The sequence below is a fragment of the Erpetoichthys calabaricus genome, chromosome 11 (assembly GCF_900747795.2).
Source record: "Erpetoichthys calabaricus chromosome 11, fErpCal1.3, whole genome shotgun sequence".
NCBI lineage: Eukaryota > Metazoa > Chordata > Cladistia > Polypteriformes > Polypteridae > Erpetoichthys > Erpetoichthys calabaricus.
The window spans coordinates 67,740,590-67,755,025 of NC_041404.2; the positions used below are offsets into that span (position 1 = coordinate 67,740,590).

Below are 14,436 nucleotides of genomic sequence, written 5' to 3' on the forward strand. Positions count from 1 at the left end.
CAGACTAGTTGTTGCAAGACAAAGCTAAATATGAGCAAAATTGCAATCTTTTATCATTCTTTAAATTATTGTTTCATTAGACTGCAAGTGTTGAGTTGAAATCTGGAGAAAAGACCAAACATAAGCTGTTTATTCTTCAAAATGTCAGCATGAGGACTTAAATTCTATTTTATTAAAGATTTCAAGTAGGAAGGAGAGATCCTTACAGCCACCATGATTAAACTGGCATTTCCTTTGACTTAAAGATAAAGCAGCAGTAGAAAATGCACTTGTTAAGCTACAGACTCTACAGATAATAAACTTGGAACAGGGATACAAAAATCGAAAATGATCAAAGAACTTTAGGATGTATTATGATTTGAATTTTTATTTAAATAACAAACATTTACAGTGGTGTGAAAAACTATTTGCCCCCTTCCTGATTTCTTATTCTTTTGCATGTTTGTCACACAAAATGTTTCTGATCATCAAACACATTTAACCATTAGTCAAATATAACACAAGTAAACACAAAATGCAGTTTTTAAATGATGGTTTTTATTATTTAGGGAGAAAAAAAATCCAAACCTACATGGCCCTGTGTGAAAAAGTAATTGCCCCCTTGTTAAAAAATCACCTAACTGTGGTGTATCACACCTGAGTTCAATTTCCGTAGCCACCCCCAGGCCTGATTACTGCCACACCTGTTTCAATCAAGAAATCACTTAAATAGGAGCTGCCTGACACAGAGAAGTAGACCAAAAGCACCTCAAAATCTAGACATCATGCCAAGATCCAAAGAAATTCAGGAACAAATGAGAACAGAAGTAATTGAGATCTATCAGTCTGGTAAAGGTTATAAAGCCATTTCTAAAGCTTTGGGACTCCAGCGAACCACAGTGAGAGCCATTATCCACAAATGGCAAAAACATGGAACAGTGGTGAACCTTCCCAGGAGTGGCCGGCCGACCAAAATTACCCCAAGAGCGCAGAGACGACTCATCCGAGAGGTCACAAAAGACCCCAGGACAACGTCTAAAGAACTGCAGGCCTCACTTGCCTCAATTAAGGTCAGTGTTCACGACTCCACCATAAGAAAGAGACTGGGCAAAAACGGCCTGCATAGCAGATGTCCAAGACGCAAACCACTGTTAAGCAAAAAGAACATTAGGGCTCGTCTCAATTTTGCTAAGAAACATCTCAATGATTGCCAAGACTTTTGGGAAAATACCTTGTGGACTGATGAGACAAAAGTTGAACTTTTTGGAAGACAAATGTCCCGTTACATCTGGCGTAAAAGGAACACAGCATTTCAGAAAAAGAACATCATACCAACAGTAAAATATGGTGGTGGTAGTGTGATGGTCTGGGGTTGTTTTGCTGCTTCAGGACCTGGAAGGCTTGCTGTGATAGATGGAACCATGAATTCTACTGTCTACCAAAAAATCCTGAAGGAGAATGTCCGGCCATCTGTTCGTCAACTGAAGCTGAAGCGATCTTGGGTGCTGCAACAGGACAATGACCCAAAACACACCAGCAAATCCACCTCTGAATGGCTGAAGAAAAATAAAATGAAGACTTTGGAGTGGCCTAGTCAAAGTCCTGACCTGAATCCAATTGAGATGCTATGGCATGACCTTAAAAAGGCGGTTCATGCTAGAAAACCCTCAAATAAAGCTGAATTACAACAATTTTGCAAAGATGAGTGGGCCAAAATTCCTCCAGAGCGCTGTAAAAGACTCATTGCAAGTTATCGCAAACGCTTGATTGCAGTTATTGCTGCTAAGGGTGGCCCAACCAGTTATTAGGTTCAGGGGGCAATTACTTTTTCACACAGGGCCATGTAGGTTTGGATCTTTTGTTCTCCCTAAATAATAAAAACCACCATTTACAAACTGCATTTTGTGTTTACTTGTGTTATATTTGACTAATGGTTAAATGTGTTTGATGATCAGAAACATTTTGTGTGACAAACATGCAAAAGAATAAGAAATCAGGAAGGGGGCAAATAGTTTTTCACACCACTGTATATTTACTCAGCATTAAAGAGAAAGGTGCGACTGAGGTAACTTTCTGTAAAATTGTAGCTCTTTTCCTCTACACTAATAGCAAAACTTGCCTACAAATATTTTTATTCTATGCATTTCGTCATTAAATGCTCCCTCTGCTTTAGATTTTACTCAGGCAGGTCATATCACTTTCAATGTTCCTATATAGTATGTGAATAGCATTGACATTCACTAACACATAGACCTGCACTATACTTTAAACCATAAGTAAATCGAAACCCATTTTTATTCATTGCAGATGACCAAATACATTTTCACTGATAGCCCCCCAAAAATATGATTAGATTTTTTTATATTGATGACATGGTTGTTATGGACAAGACAGATTACATTGTACAATACCTGCAATGCAGTATGTATATGTGGCAAATTGATTTGATCTGTTAAAGAGGGCGAATTTGTCATTTGAAAATGTGGACTATTATTTTTTTCCTAGTTATTGCACCTCATGTTGTGGTGGACAGGAAAGGAAAATCTAGACAAATGGACACTGTAATGCAGTCTTCAGACCCTTAGGCTTTTAGTTACCTACAAACAAATATGCTTTTCACCCCTTTCAAGGATATTCAAAATTTGCTTACCACCCAGCAAGCATTGCCTAAATCAGCTATCTTGATATTAAGTTTATCTTCATTCTGAGGATCCAGTGGATTCAAGAGAAAATCTGCAGCACTGAAAGCTAAAACAGAAGAGAGTCAGAGGCTACAAAATTCAGAGAAATGAATAAACAGCACTGCTGAAATCGAACCATTAGGGTTTTAGTACTCCTTTAATTATTAACAGTTTATCTAAGGCATATTGGCTCAACAAAGTCTACTGAGGACTACTGGGGGTAAAGGCATTTGATACAACCAGTGCCCTCTTGTATTTTTATTCCTTTCTAAATTAAACATGCTGCTGTTCCCAGTTTCCAACCTTTCTGTGTCTAGAGGGAGACAGGAGGTGAGAAGGAGAGTACTTTGGTTAGGTGCTGGAGTGGACAAGTTACAGTACATTATCTAATTGACAGGATTCAGTAATCACTTAAACAGGGCATGGCAGACTCCAATACAAAGCATGGCAGCTGTTTTTTTTACCTCATGTTCTTCCATTGTTCATTCCTACATATAATAAATTTGCTATAATTTAAATATTGTATCCTTAAAGGTATTTCTGGCCGCAGATGGCTGTCACAAGAACATCTGCTATCACATTTAAAAAATGTGAATAAACCTTGTTGGAAATTTGTAGACTCAAAATAAAATTAGAAACTGTGAAATAATTGTGTTTTTAATTAACTTAATTGTAGGAACAAAAAACAGCTCCCCCTTTAACTGTCAGTGGATTAAGTTTGAAGTCATGGACCAATTTTTTTGTTTGCCATGTAGATGCAATAAAATTCGAAGCTTACTATTGGGTGAAAGGACTCCTCTCCTGCTGTCTTGTTCAGTGGAGTACCCAGATAAAGCTGAGCCTGACGTAGGTGAAAGAAGAGACCCAGACATCTCTGAAAGCTGAGACTCGGGGCTGGTGAAACGCCCATACCCAGAAGATGTGTGGCCATTACAACCTTCATAACCTAGTCCAGAAGAAGTAGCGCTTGACGGACTACAGGCAGCACTTTCCAAGCTTCCAGTTTGGCATCCATTTATTTTGCATGTCTTAGGGAATGAGGATAGAAGGTGTTGAGGATTTGAATCTGTAAGAGTGGGGGTTTAAAAAAAAAAAAAAAAGCAGAAATGTGACTATTACCCCTCACCATTGACAAATATTTACAACTACAGTTTGTTATCAAATTAACTTTGTTTCTGTAAATGACATGAATCACTGCCTAATTCATTGAAATATAGTTGACACTAAAATGAATTTCCCTAAAAGCATAACTGTTCAAAACAAATCTAATACATTCTGTTATGTAACTTTATGTGAACTAAATGTATTGCATAACAATGGAATTATATTTTTCCACCTTTGAATGAGGTTCACTTGCCAGTATGTGTGGATGTGTTCTTTTACCATATGTGTTACACTCAGGTACTGGGCACACAGTACTCTTGGCAATAGGAACGTATCTTAGCCTGATCGACCAGCAGCACTGAAAGCTGTTCCTGGACTCTTAAATATGTAATTTATAAGAAAAGGAAAGTCAATATATTCATGAAAAATATGCAAAGTGCAAGGGAACATCTATTGGGAAAGCCATGTAAGCATGTGTTGGATCTTTGCTAAGGTGAGCCTGTGACCGCTCAGTTTGTGCTGAAGAGGTATTTTTTCCTCTGTGTTAAGTTCACCTTTAGACAATCCATTTTGTAAAAGGATTTTGTCTAGTAAACACATCTTCAGTATATTCTGGATGGGGTGAAAGTGAGTCCAACATGAAACAGTCTATAAACACAAGTGACAAACCATAAACCATACAGTCTCATTCTGGCAACGTACCACCTGTGTGCCTTGCTTCAGCTGACAGCTTTCATGTTGTCTGTCCACCCGGTTCTTTCTAACTGTTCTTGTTTCACGCAGTCAGCTCAACAAACTATTTGGTATTAACTGAATTTAATAGCCTTTATAACATTTGGATGACCAAGAAAAATAGCAGTGCGAGGAAAGTTAATGAGTAACAATTACAGGATTTGAAAAGCTGAGTTGGTTGATTTCTGACCTCTCTTAACTGAGATGTGACCATACTATGACTAGTGCTGCCCAGATTTGACCTGTTGATGACATAACACAGTAAGCGCATTTACATGGCCTCAATAACCCAGTGATCACACAGAAACTAGTTTTTAAAATGCTATCTAAACTCTTATTCTGGTTAGAAAAACCGAGTTTTCAGCCTCTGAGAAACCTGATAACAAGAGGTAGATTTTTCTGCAAAAAATATGATTATTTGGCCATGTAAACCCGTAACTGGGTCACTGTTAAGTATTCCGCAGTCTGCACATGTTCGTTGCACTCTGGCAGCTTGTGTATGTGTTAGCCTTGCATCTGCTTTCAGCAGTCATGGGTATAAGTGTCTAACATACATTTCCACAGGCAAATGCTTAGGCAATTGCATTATTCCTTATTCTAGCCGAAATAAATTGTCTCAGTGCTTCAGAAATCACTAAATATATGCTGATGAGCTGAATGTACAGTGTTAAACTCAACTACACAATCTTGAGAGCAGTAAGATAGTATGTAAAGTAACAAGTAAGCTAAAGCACTACTGTTATTAAAGTAAAAATACTTGCGTTATTGTTATTCCAGCAGCACTGGGTGTAAGGCAAGAAAATCAGCACGTTTCAGGGCTCAATTGCACAGCAAGCAGAAAAAGAGGGTGCAATATGTATTCTGGTAATAGACCCTATAAACAGAGTGTCAGTTTGACTATACATATGTATAAGACGCAACAAAATTACTTGAGACGCCATGCTTATTTTTGGATTCACCGTGGCTGATGATAATACTTAACTCTATGTTTGTGCAGTTTAATGACATCAGAGAATTTTGACAATGAAGAACTCCTGAAGATTACTTGCTCACATAAACACAGATCTTAAGAAAGCAGGTTTCTGCCTTAAACCGATTATGTGTGTGAATGTGAGCACACTTCTTCTTTCAGCTGGGGTCACCACAGCAGATCATCTTTTTTCATATCTTCCTGTCCTCTGCATCTTGCTCTGTTACACCCATCACCTTCATGTCCTCTCTCAACACATCTATAAACCTTCTCTTAGGCCTTCCTCTTACCTGGCAGTAGTATCCTTACCATCCTTCTCCCAATATACCCAGCATCTCTCCTTTGCACATATCCAAACCAATGCAATCTCACCTCTCTGACTTTGACCAACCTGAGCTGACCCTCTAAAGTGCTAATTTCTAATCCTGTCCTCATCACACCCAATGCAAATCTTAACATCTTTAACTCGTAAGCACACTATATAGTCCTAAAGATCTGTGCTACAAGCTCCCTTCCTTATACTGTCTCTCTCAACATGAACTACTCACTCTCAATAGGCTGCTTTTCCAACCCACCTTCAAACTCCTGTTCTTCCAATAGAAGGCTTCCTCTTACGGGAGAGCAGACAGGACAGAAATTTCTCTGTGAATGCAAGACTCCATTGCTGCCTGAGGTAGTACAGGTCAGGGAAGGTGGTGGTGGAGGTGGGCTCTGAGTACACAGTGGGAGGGAAGGAGAGGGTAGGGAAGACCCATCTAACTCCTCCATTTTCTGAATGTCTTGAAGTCTTTCTTCAAGTAGTCGCTGTTGTCTCTTCTCCTTCTTCTTCATCTTTTTCTTCTTATTCTTTGAAATCTTACCTGTCTGTAAACAAAATAAATTCTGATCAGAATTTAAAGCCAGCTAAAATAAAATTCATCTTAAGATACAGGAGGCTAAATTTCACACCATTCATTACATTCACCAACAAAGTCCATGCAGAAAAGACCAGACAAATCAAATAGTGGCAGATTTAGGACTTGTCTTTAAGTAGCAAAAGAAGGGAAACTTAAAAATTGACTCATACCTTCACAGAAATTTGAACCTAGCAGTCACTCTTTATCCCCCCCATAACACAGCTGTCAGTAGTAGACCAGTAAATAGAAATGGACGACATGGCTAAGCACAAATGCAAAGTGCTTAATAAAACAGACCAGAATCCGCCTTGAACAACTGAAATAAAATGCATACAAAAAGCCATTCCACTAAGAAAGCTTCCGTGCTTAAGAAATAAAAAAAGGAAAAAAAAGCAGCGTACACTTTTTATAAAGCTGGGTTTCTTGTTTCAAAGAATGACCAAGAGAGACATAGTGGACAGTGAGTGAAGAAGGGTGAACAAACCAGTGACATCATTGCCTCCATACATACAGGACAACAAAGGGATAAAACCTGCCATGAAGATTCAATGCTATCAAGAAACAAAAAAACTCTAAACATAAGACAAGGCCTCAAAGAGAGGGAAAAAAATTACACATATAAACAAAACTCGCTCCAATTAGCTTTTGATTATTCACAGTGAATTCTCAACTTCAAAGACAATATACAATATGCTCCGAGTGTCATGGAAAGAACACCACACTAACAGATGGGTTTTTGGACAACTGAACGAAACCAAAGAACTACTTCATAAAGTAAGAGAGTTGGCTACTTTGGGCACATTAAAAGGAAAACTAGCTATATGGAGAAAGACATCATTCAGGGTTGCACGGAAGACAAATGCCGTAGAGGATGACAGAGGAGAAGGCGAATATTTCTGACTGAACCAGGATGGGAATCAATGAAGCGGTCCGTGCGAGAGAAGTCCGAGGGACATGGAGACGCGCCACCAACCCTTCCAAAGAAGGACAGTATTGAACAACAATAACATGGCTACATTTTTTTTTTTTTTTTTTTTTAAGATTTATTCATTTTAATTGTATAATGCAAGGTTTAATTTTAAGGACAGCAGTGCAAAATAGCAGGAACCAATTCTCTTTCAGATATGGTACGCCACACTGTTTGGTCCTCAAGAAATTTGCTTCAAATTTGTTTCACCTTCCCCTCATTAGATCTGAATTCTAGAATTACTATTACTTTATTTCATATTTTTGAAAATGCAGTTTGCACTACAGTGCTGAGTTTAAATGTAGGTTAAGTTTTGATGACTATGAATAAAAATGAACAACAGAAAAAAAAGGTTATATATAGTGGATAACTCACTATATGAATGTATTACTCAGTATGAATATGGACTGTGCATGTGACCAGAATCACAAAGAGCAGTACAAGAGCACATTCAAAAATGTTGAAATACATTATTTAATGTTTACTCTCAAGTTACACAGAAAATACATACTAACAAATCTCATGAGTCTACCTTAGAATTTATGGTTTTAGTACAGGACTTAACACCTTTTGGTGCCACAGGTGCCAGGTCTCACCACAGTATTCAGCATTAAGTAGAAACTAACTCTACATGGGTTTGCAATCCATTGCAGGCCAGTTGGGAATAAGGTATATATGTAGAAAATGAGGGTTGAATGAGAAGAAGAAAAGAAAAAAATTCTTTAGTATTAAAGCAATGCTTTTGCTTCAGGAGAGAAAGGATGCTGACTGAATGAAGCCTTTGGCTTATTATTGCAGCTCCAAAAGATACAGTTCCTGTCTTAAGCAAACTTCAATCTAGGATACATTTACAAATGCAAAGCCACAAAATTAAAGATTCCATAGGCATAAGAGAATAATATACCACAGACTTCTATACTGCAGAAGACCTGTGGCCACCATATACAGTTAGTTATGCCAGACCTCCAGCAGTCAGCAAACACTGTTTCAGAGACAACTTCCAGAACAATTGCAATGGTAACTTCACTGATCTGCCAGTTATTTAAATCCCATTACTTCCACTAGTACCCCAAAATTTCAAAGTGCACTGCAACCCCCACATATGCCAAACCCTAATCAGAGGGCACTGAATAAGCATAAAGCCCATGGCCACAGCTATCTTGTCTTTTATCTTAAGGAGTTGTGAAGTTTGAATGCAATATGTTCACAGGTTGGGTAATATCAAATTCCAAGTGTATGCATCACCTCCCTCCTCAGACAAAGCAGCGACCCCAAAACTTGAATGCCACTTGAATGAGTAAAGTCCATGAAGCACTCAGACTGGCAGAACACTACATAGAGGGAAACAAAAGAAGCTATCGCTCAATTACATTCTTTTGAGTTAATGCATTAAGATGTCGAATTCAAAACAGTCATTATTAATTTATCTATAGATTTTCAATGATCAATATATTTTATGGATGTAGTCCTATTTGTGTTCATTTATTTTCAAAAAAAAATAAATAAATAAAGTTTAGGTTTCTGAAAAAAATTAGACCTTCAGTTGTAATAAAATGTTCTAACTTTGAAAACTGAATGAACAATTAATTAATGTATAGTGCATAATAATAAAAAGCATAATAAAAAATAAGTTTTGATTAGGATTGGTAACTCAATTAATTTTTTCCCCAGGGATATTATTGTAGATCATGTAAACAATTTTCCCCTGGTCATTTCCAAAGTGTGACCAAGATGGAGATTCTAAGGACATGGCTGACCTTCATCTTGCTTCATGCAAATCCAAACCCAATTGTTCACACAGACACAGGAAATGCCTGCCAGATATGGCTGCATTAACCAAATCCCGAGAAACCATACCATAATACCACATTTTTAGCAGGTTACAACAATATTTGGGTTTCAAGCTCTAAAAATGAGGATTAATATTTTGACTTCTACTAGTTTATCAACATTTAACAATAATTTGGATCCCAAAGCGCAGTTTGTCTTCCTCAGTTATCAGAAACAGGATCACTTTTATTTACCAGTACTTAAAGTACAGGAATTTGACTTGGTTAATTTGGAGCTGCTTATAACTGAGCATCTCAAATACAAATAACAGAAATAGCATAAGTTAAAAAGAAAAACTTCATACAAAGTTGTAAAATAGTACAATCATAAAGGACATGTAAAATGATGATGTGCAAGTGAGAGTGTGTAGTGTGTATGCACATGCACACACATACATGTACATATACTGTACACACACACACCTTCATACAGTATTTGACAGAATGCATGAATATACAAAGAAGACAGTCTAAATTACTGGTTTGAGAGGGCTACGGCTCTGACAAAGAAACTACTGAGGTGTCTGTTAGTTTTAGTTTTAATTGACCTAAAGTGTTTAACAGAGGGGAGTTTTTGTAATAAGTAATGAGCTGGGTGAGATGAGTCTGTGGTAATCCTTTTGTCTTGGTTAGTGACACGAGATGTATACAGATCTGCAACAGATGGAAGAACACAGCAAATTATTTTCTCAGCAGACCTCACAACATTGTTATTTATTTTTGGAGTGTGCAGTTGCTGAAACAAACCAGACAACAATTGAGTACACTTTAAATTATGGCTTTGTAAAATTGAACTAGGTTTGGCTGGGAAGTATCTAATTTCTTTACTTGGTATAAGAAGTACAACCACTGCTGAGCCTTTTTAGTAATAGAAGGGGTGTTAATGTCTCAGCTGAGTGTGTTTGTGATAGTTGTGGCCAAAAATTTGAAAGATTCCACCATAGTGACTGCAGCATCATTAATTTCTAGTGGGACATGCCATAACTGCTGTTTGAAAAAGTCAGTGACAATTTCCACTGTCTTGGTGGTATTAAGGACTAGGTTGTTGGAAACACAAGACAATACGCCTCTTTTTATAAGCTGTTTCGTTACCATTAGTAATTAGACCAATAATGGTGGTGTCATCAGTGAACTTAATGGTTTTTACTGAAGGATCAGTGGGCCTACAGTCATTGGTGTACAGGGAATAAAGTAGGGGGGAATGTACACAGCCTCGAGGGGCACCTGTGCCAATACGAAGACAGTCTGTGAGGAGGGAGCCCACACAAATGTATTGTTTCCAGTTTGTCAGAAAAATGTAAATTCATTTATAGATGGAAGGATTCTGATCAGTCTGCAGAAATTTAGTTAACAACAGTTCAGGGACAATGGTGTTAAAAGCTGGACTGAAGTCTATAAAACAGTATTCTGGCATAAGTTCCTTTACAGTCCAGAGGCTACAGCATGAAGTGAAGGCCAATGTTAATGGCATCTTTCACAGATCTATTTGCCTGATATGCAAACTTCAGATTGGTTAGAACAAGCCATTCAAATATTTTATTAGAACTTATGTAAGTGCAATAGGCCTGTAATCACCGAATCAGCTTATTTTTATTGCTTTTGGGAACGGAAACAATAATAGAAGACTTAAAGCAATCTGGTATGGTACACTGTGCAACAGACTGGTTAAAGATGTCTATGAAGAGAGGAGTAAGCTGCCTAGCACTGTTTGATAGTTGCAGGTAAAACAGAATCAGGACCGAGTGACTTTTTGCACTTCTGTTGTGGTTGTAATGAGGAGAAATAGCTATAAAAGCAGGGGAGAGATCACCTTGAAGTAAATCAACAGCTTTGAAGTCTCCAGTCCTGTGTCTTACTTAACCTTACACTTGACTAATCCTTCTATTGAATCAGGGCTCTTTGTGGAAGCCATGATACACCACTAAATTAAAACTACATTTTATGTATTTTAAACTTACAATCCACACACACACACACACTTAAAGAATTCACATAATAGAATAACAAAGACGCAGTACACAAAGAATAAATCAACAAAACTCTGCATGATTCACCAGACTCATAAAAGGCTTTGTTATCCTGCTCATCCAGGACTGCGGTGGTAGGTCCTAATGGCCATTACCAAACAACCTTATTTTTGTGACTCTTCTTCAGCTGTATAAGACCCTAAAGACCTTTTATTTATTTAATTTTTTAAAAAGCTTTTCCTATATGCACCCTTCTGTTCTCAGTTGGGATGTTGCTACAATACTGCTCAACTTCATGAACTGTTTAAATGGTATCCAATAAAAACTCCAAGCTTTATAGTGAGATATGTGATGTCAGGAGGTGAGTTAGAGAGTGTAGGAGAAACCCAAACCAAAAGAGACTAGAGCGAGAGATATATATGGAAGATGAACAAGAATCACTTACACCTGTTACTCTTGGGTTCAGACAGACAGATATTTAATCTAAACCAAGAACAAACTCATTGTTTCAGCACACAACGCAGCAAGAACAATAAACAAAAGAAATAACACTGAAATAGAACATGACAGTCTGCTGTTATTCTGTACTTCAGACCTACAACTCCTAGTGCTCTCCATACAACACCACTGGCACCTAACTATTTTATCTTGCGAGGCCCACCATGACATACAGATAGTGACCATCAGTAAGGCCCGGCAGCTTCTGACAGAATCTGTCACAGATGCAATGTGCTTTCAGGTGGCACTTCCATGATATTTCTATCTCATTAAGCACAGTGTCATGTATTTTATGTTTTAAAAAATGAAAAAGATAAACAAAAAGTATAATGCTGTTTACAAGATTTAAGTCTTCTTTCATGTGTCTCTTTAAATTATGAATACAAGATAAAACATGGAAGAAAGCTAAGAATAATAAGATAAAGGGGCAGAGATGTCAGGTTCCAGCTGGTTTTCTGTCCTGTCAGATCTAAGATGCTGTTAAGGAAATTATTTTAATAATAAGCAATTTAAAAAAATAATTCTAATCATAATAATTTTAATTCTAAGTAAATTTAATAACTGAATAAAAATGTAATACAATTTTAATAACATTTTAATAAAACACAGAATAAAGCTAACAGTAATAAGATTAAGGATGGCAGAAATCTGAGATTCTAACTGGTTTTCTATCTTGTCAGGTCTATGATGCTGTTAAAAAAGAGAGAGGAGAGGTTGGGACCATGTGATGATACAGCGCATTCCCACACCCACCACATGACAAACCACCTCAGGATCCGAGCAAGGGAGCCGAGTGAAGCTGTAAAATGGGTGACACCTCATTAGTTCAAATGGAACAATGCAAGTTCTTTTTTTTTTTTTTTTTTTTTTTGGCCGGAGTGCCAATCCTGCCACCAAACCCCATGTTTTCCCTGGATTCAGGTTAGCGTCATATCCAGGTCAATGCAATTACAAATTAAGGACCTTCCTCATGGGCCCAATGGAATAGAGTCACTTTTGGCATTTGTGGCATTCGAACCGGCAACCTTCCGATTGCCAGTGGAGATCCCTAGCCTCAGGGATTGGCGAGCAAAACGAGCAGGGAACGAACCCCCTAGTTCTCATAAATAAAGCTAACCTCAAACAGAACATAGCATGATAAGTTGTGAACATTAAATTTCTAACTTGCTTAGTAACTTTCCACAGTCTATAGGATGAAATTCCACTTGTTTTCTGCCTTTATTTACTTCTATGCATGTCTGTTAGGCTAGGGATTTATTTGTCTAGTTAGAGCAGCTAAAGTAAAAGAAGTTGTTCTCTTACTGCTCTCCAATAGATCAGTTGAAGATATAAATAGATATCTGTGCACCAAGCACTCTGCAGAGCAACTTCAGAATATTTATTTCAAAGTAATCTATAACAATGCCCAGAAGGAGTAGGAGAGGGGAGGCATTACAATACACAACAACAGATAAACCCAACCTTTATATATCCAAACTTGAACAAGGTCTCAATTTTGTTGTTCTTCATATAATATTCATCATGACCTCATTGAAGTGAAAACAAAAATCTTCCTAGAACAGCACTTCATTCAGCAACCAATCCTGAATCAAAACAAGGCACCCATGCATAAAAACTACATTGAACTACTCAGCAGGTCCTCAGATTGTTGTCCTGTGGACACACTGGCTTTCACATTTGTTCACCCCCCTGACCCAGGAAGAGACAAACAACAACACCCAGAAGAAAAAGATGCCTAGGGCCACAAAGAAAACAACACCGACACTGTCTTACCCAGAGTGCATGAAAAAGGCCTCGGATATCCAGCATCTGAAATCTCAACAGTAAACTCTATTGATTTGAGGGGAAAACAGCTTTAGAGACTTAAATATGGCAAATGTGCCTTCCCAGAGACTGTAAAGTGAAATGTGGAGCTACTACACACAAAACAACCTGACAGATGCCTAATCTCTGCATATTTAAATAAAATACTCTTCATCACTAGAGGGCAGCAATCATCCTACATTATGGAGTTATGCAGTTGTACTATGTACAGCAGCAGGGTTACAGCAGATGAGAAACTCATCTATCCATTTACTGAATTTGCTCCATCTAATACATCATCATAAAAGTCTAAAACTTAAACTAATCTTGGGTGAGATGGCAGCGCAACATAGGATACTGGACGAAAACATTTGGGATTCTTTGCTTAATTTACCACACAAAATTACAGTTTTCTGTGTATATTCCTCCTGGAAATCGAATCCAGCTTTTGTATTGTACCTTTGTCACTACTGCTGCCGTAATGCATGGGTTCCTAGCTTTTCCAATTAAAATGAAAAGAATCTTGCTTTCCTTCAGTGAATTCTGGAAGCTATTACGAGATCAGGCAGAGCTCAGGAGTTCAGTAAAAAACAGCACATCCCAGAATGAAAACACCAAGTACAGTTTGTGTACCTTCAGGTTTTGCATTTCAGTGATGTTAAAGTCTCATCCACTCTTGGCAGAGTCAACTAAAGATATAGGAGTACAGTAGTTCTGTACACATAACCTATCAGAAGTTAAACAATATGTAGATTGAACTGTCCTGACTCCACACACAATGCACGTGCTTAACAGATACATCGGCAATTCTGAAAGTGTATACTGCTCATTTCAAATATTTGTTTATATTATTTTGAATTGGTGGCAGGAGAGCAAGTGTCAATAAATTTATTTTATATACAAACTTTAATGTGCCCTGCAGAAGACTGACTGGCGTCCCACTGGAGAGAAGATTGCTCCTATACTACTGCTACCAGGAAACACAATTTGAAAAACTGACAAGAGGACTA

The 14,436-nt window shown here is 37.7% G+C and overlaps 1 protein-coding gene across 1 annotated transcript in view; it reads right to left on the reverse strand.

The window, feature by feature from the left end:
* srpk3 (SRSF protein kinase 3) overlaps positions 1 to 14,436 on the reverse strand; it is a 108,810-nt gene that overhangs the window by 10,317 nt on the left and 84,057 nt on the right. Inside the window, exons 10-12 of the mRNA XM_028813277.2 lie at positions 6,015 to 6,330; positions 3,439 to 3,726; positions 2,630 to 2,727 (exon numbers count right to left, since the gene is read on the reverse strand). Coding sequence (XP_028669110.1) covers positions 2,630 to 2,727; positions 3,439 to 3,726; positions 6,015 to 6,330 — 702 coding nt within the window. The remainder of the gene's footprint in view (positions 1 to 2,629; positions 2,728 to 3,438; positions 3,727 to 6,014; positions 6,331 to 14,436) is intronic.